This window comes from Mirounga leonina, unplaced genomic scaffold (genome assembly GCF_011800145.1).
Source record: "Mirounga leonina isolate KUSES-001 unplaced genomic scaffold, KU_Mleo_1.0 Mir_173, whole genome shotgun sequence".
Taxonomy (NCBI): domain Eukaryota; kingdom Metazoa; phylum Chordata; class Mammalia; order Carnivora; family Phocidae; genus Mirounga; species Mirounga leonina.
The window spans coordinates 17,956,810-17,968,868 of record NW_023270447.1 but is presented as its reverse complement, the minus strand read 5'-3'; the positions used below and the strand labels follow the sequence as shown (position 1 = coordinate 17,968,868).

General features: G+C 34.8%; 1 protein-coding gene across 1 annotated transcript in view; it reads left to right on the top strand.

Moving 5' to 3' along the window:
- Positions 1–9,254, top strand: part of BRDT (bromodomain testis associated) — a 68,557-nt gene extending 59,303 nt beyond the window's left edge. Inside the window, exons 17-19 of the mRNA XM_035020141.1 lie at positions 1,745–1,950; positions 2,742–2,916; positions 9,186–9,254. Of these exons, the coding sequence (XP_034876032.1) occupies positions 1,745–1,950; positions 2,742–2,916; positions 9,186–9,254 (450 nt within the window). The remainder of the gene's footprint in view (positions 1–1,744; positions 1,951–2,741; positions 2,917–9,185) is intronic.
- Positions 9,255–12,059: the final 2,805 nt, after the last annotated feature.

The window sequence follows — 12,059 nt, the reverse complement described above, 5'->3', positions numbered from 1 at the left end:
GGGAGGGGAAATGGTACAGACCAACTCCTTTGTTCCTGGGAAAGTCTGTCATTGATTCCTGCCCCTCTAACTCATCTCAAGCACACACTCTGTGATGAGTAAACAAATCTCCCTCCCATATATATATATATATATATACACACACCAGGTGTTCAAACTGGTGCTTCTATTGCTGTATCTCCACAGTGCTGTTTGTTGTACTCATCTTTAAGGACTTGGACTGTACTCTCCCAGTTCTCCCACAGAGACCTCTGAGTTTTAATGTTCCAAGTGTTAAAGACCTGCTGATTATAAGAACTTATGAGATTCTGCCTCTCTGGTTTTGAAAGCCAAATATTGTGGTTCATCTTCCTGGTGCCTAGGGTGTCTATTTCTTTCCCCTGCCCATGCTCAGCATTCCTCCCTCCCACAGACAGTCCCACAGAGAGTCCAATGGGTCTGTTTAGTTCCCCACCATCTCTTGGCCCTTCCTACCCTACTGTGGCCTCTTCTCTATATTTAGCTGGGTAGAGTCTGTTCTGCCAGTCTTTGAGGTCATTTTCTGGGTTATTTACACTGATGTGTATGTTATCTATTTGTATCCATGTGGCAAGGTGAGCTTAGGATCCTCCTACTCTGCCTTCTTCCAGATATAATCCCTGTACTGGAAAATTTTATTTTTTATTTTTTAAAGATTTATTTATTCACTTGAGAGAGAGTGCATGCGAGTGTGTGCGCATGAGTGCAGGGGAGGGGAGGTGGGGCACAGGGAGAGAGAGACTCTCAAGCAGACTCAGGGAGCACAGAGCCTGACTCAGGGCTCGATCCCACGACCCTGAGATCATGACCTGAGCTGAAACCCAAGAGTTGAACACTCAACCAACCAAGCCACCCAGTCACCTCTGTACTGGAAAATTTTAAACTACATATATTTCTATTGGGTTGCATGGATCTAGATCATGATAGAACTCATTTAAGAAGAGTGGTCACAGTCAGTTAATTTTTTAAGAAAGGAAAGACAAAGGTATGTCAGAGGGTTCCCAACAAATACTGTGCCATTCTTATGACATTATCTTTCTTTGCCTCTTATTAATGATTTGTATATTTGGTTTATTTTTCGTATGGGACCATAAATATCTTTTCTTACATGACTGGTTTACTTAGTTTTATATTCCTTGCAGATTCTCATACTCTGTGTTAGAGTTGACCCTTGAACAACACAGGTTTGAACTGTTGGGTCCACTTATAATAAGTCAGCTTTTTCGATACAATACAGTATTGTAAATATATTTTCTCTTCATTACAATTTTCTCAGGAACGTTTTCTCTTCTCTAGCTTACTTTATTATAAGAATACAGTATATAATACATATAACAGAAAATATGTGTTAATCGACTGCTAGTGTTACTGGTTAAGGCCTCCAGTCAACAGTAGGCTGTTAGTAGTTTTTTCAGGGAGTCAGAAGTTATACATGGACTTTTGACTATGCAGGTGTCAGCACCCCTAATCCCCATGTTGTTCAATGGTCAACTGTATATGTACATTAAATTGAAATAATTGGTAAGCATTCTATTTTAATTTGGTCTTAGATGATTAATGAGTTTAGTTTATCTGTTATCATATTTTCATATTTTTCATAATTTAATAAAATTATATGAAGGCCTTAGAATCTTAATTTGATCTATTACTGTATCAAAAAATACTGTTTTCCTTCCAAAATGTGGTTGACATCTGTAGACACAAACTAAATCAAATATTTTTTTAGGATATAAAGATCAAGAATGCAGACTCTTGGAAAAGTTTAGGCAAACCAGTCAAAACATCTGGTGTACTGAAATCCTCAGATGAGCTCTTCAACCAATTTAGAAAAGCAGCAATAGAAAAAGAAGTAAAAGCTCGAACACAGGAACTAATACGGAAACATCTGGAACAGAATACAAAGGAACCAAAAATATGTCAAGAAAATCAGAGGTCTGTAATTTACTGGATTAGAGGCTGGGAGATAGTCTTTTTTTTTTTTTTTTTTTCATTTATCAATTTCCTTTTATTTATTTCTATTTTATTTTTAAAGATTTTTATTTATTTATTTGAGAGAGAGAACGCACACACAAGAACAGGGTGAGGGGCATAGGGAGAAGCAGACTCCCCACTGAGCAGGGAGCCCAATACGGGGCTCGATCCCAGGACCCTGGGATCATGACCTAAGCTAAAGGCAGATGCTTAACCGACTGAGCTAGGCACCCCTCAGCTTCCTTTTATTTATTCAAATATTCATTCATGTCTGCTTGCATTGATTATGTGTAGCAATCTCCATTCCCTATGGTAGACATGTAATTTTAAATATATTTCTTTTTTGTCAAGTGATCATGATTTAGCCATTTAGTAGAACACAAAGCCAATTACAATTGCAAAAAGTACATTTTTATTGATTTTTTAACTGACAAGTAACATCTACTTTGAAGAGAATAGAAATTATCAAGTGATTAAGCTATTAAAGATACTAATATAACTAAATCGTAATGATATCATTATTTTCCAGAAATGTCTTGTTTCCATTCTGTGTGAAAGAATATAGTAGTACACCCTGGTTAGTTTCCATAACATTCTCTTTGTTAATATAGATTGCCTTTGCAAAATTTGACATCATAACCTATGAAAAAGGGGGTCTAAAACATTGCTTTATATTTGTAATTTAACATATCTTTGTAATGAAAACTTTTAAGGAACTTGAAACCTACTGTGAGCTATACTGTTTCTTTAAGGGACCTTGGCTTTACTCAAGAATCTTTTTCAAATAAGACACAAAACCAGTACCTTGGAGAAGAACAGAAAGAACATCAGCAGTCTTCGGAAGCTCAAGATAAATACAAACTCTGGCTTCTCAAAGGCCGTAATTTAGCGAGGGAGAAAGAGCAAGAGCGGAGGAGGAGAGAAGCAGTAAGTAAATATTAGTTTACTAAATCTAAGGAAAGATTTAACAGAGCAGTATCTTCTACAGGTTCAAAGATACATTCAGGGTAGTTTTCAGTGACTGTGGATTTACATCTTTAGTGAGTATTGAATTCTAAAATCAGAGCCTAAAATATTTTATAAGTTAGAGACACAGAGTGTAATCATAATGTATGGTCATGGAGCTACTAGACTATGTAGGTTCAAATCCTAGTTCTGCCATTTACTAGACTTTTGGGCTTGGGCAATTTATTTAACCTCTCTGTGCCTCAATTTCCTTGTCTGTAAAGTGGGAATAATAATACCTGTTGTGAAGATGGAATGAATTTACACGTAGTAATAAACACAAAGGAACATTATTGGCACGTAAGTAGAGTGGTTTATCACGTACTGTTATTAACTCTTGAAAAATCCATAAACTATTGATAAATTGTGGCCAAAAGTTATGCCATCTATCCCAGGTCGGTGTTTTAGTTGAACACTAGGTAAAGAAGTTGACTTGTATTATAAGTCAATTATATCTTAAATTGGAAAGGAAAAAAAACTGACATGTTTAAGAGTCTTGATATACAGAAAATAATGTTTAAAAACTAGAATTGATTCTTTCATCCATGGATTATTTAGAAGTATATTAGTTTCCAAATATTTGGGAATTTTCTGGCTAGTAATTTCTGTTAGTGATTTCTAATTGAATTCCAGTGTAGTCAAAACTATATAACATCTTAAATTCATTAAGACTTTTTTAATGGTCCACATTATGGTCTACATTGGTAAATATTCTGTGTGCACGTGAGAAGAATGTGTATTCTGCTGTTGAGTAAAAACAGGCCAAGTTGGTTGATAGTGTTGTTCAAGACTCCTATCTATATTCTTGCTGATGTTCTGCCTGCTTATTCTATCAAATATTGAGAGGGGGCATTGCCATCTATGATTATATAGTTGTAAATTTGTCTTTTTATCCTTGTAATTCTGTCAGTTTTATTTCATCTATTTTGAAAGTGTATTGTTAGATATCTAAACATTTAGGATTTTTATGTCCTCTTGATTAATCCCCTTTTCATTACAAAATGATCTTCTTGATTCTTGATGATATTATTTACTCTGAAATTTACTCAGAAACATATCCGTTTCACCTTTTGTATGACTTATATTGGCATGGTGTAAAAAATGTTTTCCTCCTTTTACTTTTAACCTATCTGCATTTTGATATTTAAAGTGAGTTTCATATAGGCAACATGTGGTGAGGTCTTGCTTTTTTTGTTTTTTTAAATCCAATCTCTGCCTTTTATACAAGTCTTTAGACTGACTACATTCAATATGATTATTGATAGGTTAAGTTTAAGTGCAACATCTTATTTCTTTTCTGTTTGTTCTTGTTAGCTCTTTTTTTCCTACATTCTTCTAATCATGTATTTTTATGATTCTATTTTATTTGCTTCATTGGCTTATTATCAGTAACACTTTGTTATTTGATGGTTGCTTTAGGGTTTGTAATATACACTTTAGCTTAACACAGTGTTCCTGTGAGTAATGCTATACCACTTTGCATTTGGTAGAATAACCTTACAGCGGTGTACTTCCATTTCTCCCCTCCCAGCTTACATGCTAATGTTTAAGTAGTCAAATTATCTTTTTAAAAATTTTAGGGGCACCTGGGTGGCTCAGATGGTTAAGCATCTGCCTTCAGGTCATGATCCCGGGGTCCTGGGATCAAGCCCTGCATTAGGCACCCTGCTCAGTGGGGAGTCTTCTCCCACTCCCTCTGCCCTTCCCCCCTACTTGTGCTCTCACTCCCCCCACCCTCAAATAAATAAAATCTTTTTTAAAAAGTTCTAAATAAATTAAAATTTTATATTTACCTATGTAGTTACCATTTCCAGTACTCTTCATTCATTTAGATCCAGATTTCCAAATGGTATTAATTTTCCTTTCTCCTAAAGGACTTTTAACATTTCTTGTAGTGTGGGTCAGTTGATGATGAATTCTTTCAGCTTTTGTATATCTGAAAATAACTTTATTTTATATATCAGTAATAGACTTTATCTTTTAGAACATTTTAGATTCACAGCAAAATTGAGCCCGAAATACAAAGAGTTCCACATACTCCTCCCATGCCCCCATCAACGAATAACCTTATACACTATCAGCATCCCACGATCCATGAACCAGTATTGACACCACATTGATAACATCACTGTCAACCTTAGTTTCTATCAAGCAAAATCCATAGTTTACTTTAGGGTTCACTCTTTGTGTTGTGCTTTTTATGGGTTTGACAAATATGTAATGACATAGATCAATCAATTACAATGCCATCAGAATAATTTCCCTTTCTTAAAAGTCCCCTGTATACCTCCTATTAATCCCTTCTAACCACTCGTCTGTTTATTATCTCCATAGTTTTGCCTTTTCCAGAATGTCATATAGTTGGAATCATACAATATATAGCTGTTTCAGATTGGTTTCTTTCACTTTAGTAATATGCATTTAAGGTTCCTCTGTGTCTTTTTGTAGTTTGATAGCTCATTTCTTTTTGTCTGAATAAATACTCCCAGTATATGGATGTATGACTGTTTATCCATTCACCTATTGATAGACATCTTGGTTGCTTCCAGCTTACAGCAATTACAGTAAACACTTGTGTGCAGGTTTTTGTGTTTTAAACTTGCCTTTATTTTTTTTTTTTTTAAAGATTTTATTTATTTATCTGAGACAGAGAGAATGAGAGAGACAGAGAGCACATGAGAGGGGGGAGGGTCAGAGGGAGAAGCAGGCTCCCCGCCGAGCAGGGAGCCCGATGCGGGACTCGATCCCGGGACTCCAGGATCATGACCTGAGCCGAAGGCAGTCGCTTAACCAACTGAGCCACCCAGGCGCCCTTGCCTTTATTTTTTTAAATATACTTTTTACTGGATGTAGAATTCTAGATTGTTAGTGTTTTTTCTTTCAGTACTTTAAAGATGTTCTTCACTAGCTTCTTGCTTGCTTTGTTTACAGTAAGAAATTTGGTATCTTTGTTTTGTATAAAACATGCCTTTCGTCTGGCTGCTTTTAAGTTTTATTCATCACTGGGTTTTTGTCTGTTGTTTTTGTACTTTGTCGGGCTTATTATTGGAAATGTGTGTTTATAGTTTCCATCAAGCTTGGAAAATTTTTGGCCATTATTTCTTCATATTTTTTCTTTTTCCTCTTTTCCTCCTTTGAGCAATCACTTATTAGGTCACTTGAAGTTGTCCCACACTGATGCTCTTAATTTAAACAAATTTTTTTTCTCAGGGTGCCTGGGTGACCCACTTGGTTAGGTGTCCAACCTCGTGATTTTGGCTAAGGTCATGATCTCACAGATTGTGGGATCAAGCCCTGTGTTAGGCTCTGCAATCAGCAGGGAGTCTGCTTGGGATTGTCATTCTCCTTCTGCTCCCTCTGCTCGCTCATGTTCGCTCTCTCTCTCAAATAAATAAATAAAATAACAAAACAATTTTTTCTTCTTTTCATTTTACTTCAATTCACTAATCTTCAATGTCTAATCTGCTGTTAATTCCATCCAGTGTATTTTTCATCTAAGACATTGTAGCTGCCATCTTTAAAAGTTCAATTTGAGTCTTTTAAAAATGTTTTTTGTATTTCTATTAAGTTTTTGAACAAATGAAATACAATTATAACCTATTTCAGTGGGCTTCTGCTAATTCTGTGATCTCTGTCAGCTCCAGGTTGTTTCAGTTGATTGATTGGTCTCTTTATGGAAATGTTTTTCTGCTTCTTTATATGGTAATCATTGATGCCAGATGTTGAGTTTTACCTTCTTGGGTCCTGGATATTTTTGTGATCCTGGGAAAGATGCAGGAATTCATGGGACATTCAGGAATGTAGTTTGAGAAGAAAAAAGCCATTGACTTTGGCTGTATATTGATTATAATACAAATGAATTTACTAAGGAATAATGTACAAAAGTTTTGTCAGCTTCTTATTTTGTAATACTAAGGTAGAAATAAACTGCATTTGGCAGTGTTGTAACATGTGGTAGAGTTTACAACAATGTGGTCTTACAGAAATTTCTAAAGGTTTAAATAACTAAACTTAAACATTTTAATTTAACTTTTTTATATATTTCTTGTATTTTTTTAGGAGCTCATAATTTTTCATTAGTACTTAGCTAGAAGTATTTTCTCTAGTGACTTAGGAATTTTTCCTGTTGGTTCTCACAAGGGCCTCACTTCAGGCACCCATAAGTGATTTCTCAGCAACTTACTTGCTACCTAACAACCCAGTGAGGTAACCCAATATAATTTCTAATATCCTAAGCACTTTTCTGGAACTTGTCTAGACCTGGAATCCACTGAAATGTAACTAACACTGTATCTAGCAGCTTTGATAATAAACAACCTGATCTTGGATCTGCCTACTATCATTTTTGACAACACAAACTCTTATGTTGCTGCTAATTTATAGATCTATTCTCGAAAAAGATAATAACTTGACACCTAGCAGAGCTTCCATGAATTCACCTCATGCCAGTTCCCTTGACCAAGTATTCAATCCTAAATTTGAATGGTTGAGGTATATATATTAGGTTATGATGATAGCTGCAGGGAGTGTTAGTTATGTAAATCATGGTATCAAAGGTTAGTTGGTGTAGAGAATAACAGTTCCATATCAATAATTATCCCACACATACAGATTTTAGTCAAGATGGAAGACAGTCTGAAATAAAGTACTTTTAAAATAAAAACAAGTTTCATTACATATTATTAGGATTTTGCAGTATGTCTGGATACTTACAGGAATATATCACATGATATTTACATGAGGACAGTGTATCCAACTCTCATATTGGAGGGTTAAAATAGAACTTTGGGGAATTCTCTGGGCTAGACATTTGGCATCCTGAGTTGGCATTAGGAAAGTAGCCTGGGTTATGATTTAAGAATTTATCCTTTTATTTCTGTGGCATATTTAAAGCAATATTTGTAGCTTACAAGAGTCACACTTAACTTTTTAATATCCTTTTGGTAGATAAGTCATAATTTCAAATCATCTCCCACATAGCCAATGGGAATACTGATTCTCATCCAGGAAGTGAACTAATTGGTTGCAGATTGGCACATTTACCTACAGCTCTGGGCTGTTACTATTTACTGATTTAAAAAAATGAACAATTTTTAAAGATTTACTTATTTTAGCAAGGAGGGGAGCAGAGGGAGAAGGAGAGGGAATTCCAAGCCAACTCCACACTCAGCGCGGAACCCAAAGTAGGGTTCAATCTCACAACACTGAGATCATGACCTGAGGCTAAACCAAGAGTCGGATGCTTAACCAACTGTGCACCACTGAGGTACCGCAAAAAACATTTTTAAAAATTATAGCTGGGGTCATTTTGGATGCCATCACATGAACATTTAGAGAAGGCTTCAGAATATAAGAAACATTTATTTCCTTTGCCTTATTTATTTATTTTAGATTTTATTTATTTATCTGAGAGGGTAAGAGAGTGAGCAGGGGGGCGGGAGGGGCAGAGAGAGAGGGAGAGGGAGAAGCAGACTCCTCACCGAGCAGGGAGCCCGACTTGGGGCTTGATCCCAGGACCCTGAGATCATGACCTGAGCCGAAGGCAGACGCTTAACCAACTGAGACACCCAGGCACCCCTATTTCCTTTGTCTTAATTAGACTTTTGTTTACTTTAGCTTATTTTTAATGCCTTTTTAGCATTTAATGAACAATGTTGTACTGAGTGTTATACATGCAATTTGGTTTGATTTTCATAAATACCTATATATAAAATAAACTTGGTTAAATAATTTGCCCTAGGTTACACAGTAAGTGGCAGAATCCAGGAAAGCCTGTAGCTTTAATGTTACATATTATAGTTTCCTCAAATAGTTAGAGATACTGGACCATTCAGAAAATAATTTTATGTGTCTAGTGTTATGTTGGTTGTAGAGATAAATGAAACAATATAATCTCAGTTCATGTCCGTATTAATATTCTGTCAACACTGAGAGTTTTCTCTCTTATTTGGAGAAGTTAAACTTGTTCTTAGTGTTCTTGTAAGTTTTAAGTTTTATTTATCACATGAACAATAATTTAACAAAAATCAGTATTTGAAGAGAAATAGAAAATTACATAAACTCGTTATGTTAAATAAATTGTGTTCATGTTATATAATCTGTTCCAAATGTTGTGATCATTTTTATACAGTTCTAATGAAGGCATAAATTTTTTTAAAGTAACATTGAATTTTTTTTCCTTCTTTCTACAGATGGCTGGTACCATTGATATGACTCTTCAAAGTGACATTATGACAATGTTTGAAAACAACTTTGATTAAAACTTATTAACCATCAACTTAAAATGAGTGATCTAAAAGATTAAAATGCATATGGTAAAATGATTGCTTTCAAACACCAAGATACCAATCTTATATTGTATTTTGACTGCTCTAAAATGATTAAACAATTTTCACATATATTTTTAATAGCTATATGTTCATTTTCTAAATGGTATAATTTACAGGAAATTTTATAATTTTGGATCTGAAGTCTTCTCTAAATGTTCATGTGAATTGAATAAATTCCCAGATGCTATTCATTTTATAAATAATTGTCTGCTATGTATTATAGGCCCTGTCTAAGCAGTGAAAATCCAAGAGATAGCCCCTTCTTGTTTAAAAATGAAATATATATAAAAGTGTATCAAAAACAGCCCCTGTTGAGTTTTTAACTTTTAAAACAAATACCTATCTGCCTTAAAATATTTAGAATCTCTAACAAATAATACTTGTTTTTTTCTGTCAGGTTATGTAAGATTCTCTGCTGATTCTGTTTGCAAAATTTATATTGAAATTTAGTTTAAAGAGAATGTTACCTATGGTTTGGATGATGTTAAATTTGAGCAAAATAATAGTAAATATTATGATGTAAGTTTCTATAGGAACTTATACAGTTCTTAGATGCATATGTGATAGCATTGAATGTTTACATTTTTATTTAACTATGTAGTCTTTAAATCTGTAAATTATTTTTGTTTCATTATTCTCAAGTTGCAATTATGTCTAAATCATGTGTATCCATTTCATATATTTTAACATTTTGGACTCTTGAAGTGTAACATGATTCAGGCCCCTTTATAATACCATCTAAAGTAAAAATTCAAAGTGAGTGTGTATTATAGAGAGAAAGAGAAAAAGTTTTCTTGACTTCATTTGTTTTTATAATCAATATAATTTTTTTGAAATAGCTACATGACAGCCATTTTAAAAATATGATCAACTAGTGGCTAAAATGGTGGTGAAACCTTCATGAAACATAGCTAGAATTAAAGTGGTAGTCATACCCATTCAACTATAGCTCTTTTTTTTTTTTTTTAGATTTTATTTATTTATTTGAGAGAGAGAGCACAAGCCAGAGGGAAGAGGCAGAGGGAGAAGTAGGCTCCCCACTGAGCAGGGAGCCTGATATGGGGCTCGATATGGGGCTTGATATGGGGCTTGATCCCAGGACCCTGGGAGCATGACCTGACCAGAAGGCAGATGATTAACGGACTGAGCCACCCAGGCGCCCTTCAACTATGGCTATTTTTAAGAAAGGAATTAGTATGTATATACTAAGTAGTTTGCATTGTTATTTTCCTAAAAGATCATCATAGATTAGATTTATCTCTATATTTTAGCATATATATATTTTTAGGATGATACATCAGATGCACATAGTGGTTAGTTCTAGGTGATGGCATTACAGGGTGTTTGTGTTTTTCATTTAAGACATTTCATATTTTCTGGTTCTTTTTAATATTATGTAATACTTTTAAGATCTGTGGGAAACTTTCCATTTTGAAGAGAGAATGAAAATAGTAAGGATTTACTTCTGTCAAATACACATTAAATCTTTCAACAGCTGCCTTTAAACAACTAATAAAATTGATGAATCAATGAGCTTTGGCTACATCTGAAAAAAGAAAATTCAGCTTTATTAACATCTTTTTATATTAAGGAATAATGTCTTACTTGAGGTTTTCCTATTAACATTTGGAGGAGCCCTGATAGAGAGCTGTGTTATGATTATCAATGTTTTGTTTAACCAGCTTAACATTTAAACTTTGCTCAGTCAACAAACTTTTTGGTAGGTTGGCTGAAGTCAGTTTAGCAGAGAAAATATCTATTTATAAGTGATCCTTCCTATATTATGCTTTCTTTTTTGGTAAAAGATTTTTTGGCTTTTCTTCTTGTGGAGTTTACTTCTGTTAATTTTATGCATGAAATACTGCATGTAACTTATTTGCCTTCAACTCAAGCCTGGTTTTGTGAGGACCCCTTTTCTGTCCACATCTCTCACTACTCTCCAACTTCTAAAACTTTTTCATAGTGTTTTCTGGGATTCTTAATTGGTCATCAAAAACATTCCCTATGTGATCAAACTTATTGTTTGTTTTTTCCCTTTTTTTGTTCTTGAGTTGTTCTGGAAGTGTGGTCCCTGGACCAGCTTCATCAGCATCATCTGAGAAGGTTTTAGAAATGGAAATTCTCAGACTTCAGAATTACTGAATCAGAAACTCTGATGTAGGGTTTAGCAATCTTTAGTTGAACACTCCTTCCAGGTGATTCTAATACCAGCTTGAGAATTTGAGAATCACTAACTGAACCTGGGCTCTCTGCTGTAGGCTCTCATTTAGTGCCTCTTTCTTTTCACTAGTGTTTTTCTTAACTTTGGGGTGCCATTTGCAGGCTATCCTCCCCTCTACCCCCCAACTTCTTCCCTAAATACCCCCAGCTTTAGGTTTTTCATGATCATAAGACTATACCACCCTTATTCATTTACCATCCCTGGATCACTCCTTCTTCCCCAGAGATTTTAGTCTCTCACTATTTCTAATTGACACTTGTCAATGTCAGTTGAACTCTCTGCTAATGATCTTAATAGCTAATCAACTTTAGCCATTCCTTGTCATTGCCAATAACTAAAATCTTTCCTTAGTCTCAATTTCAAGCAAGCTCTTACTACTTCCTCATATCTTTCTCTAGCTTTCTCCAGATAGGCCCTTGACTCCAGCAATCATTAGGCCTCACCACAACCTTACAATCCATTAATCCTAGTGCTCTTCATAGTACCTCTCCCCTTAATGGCCTCTTTCCTTATGC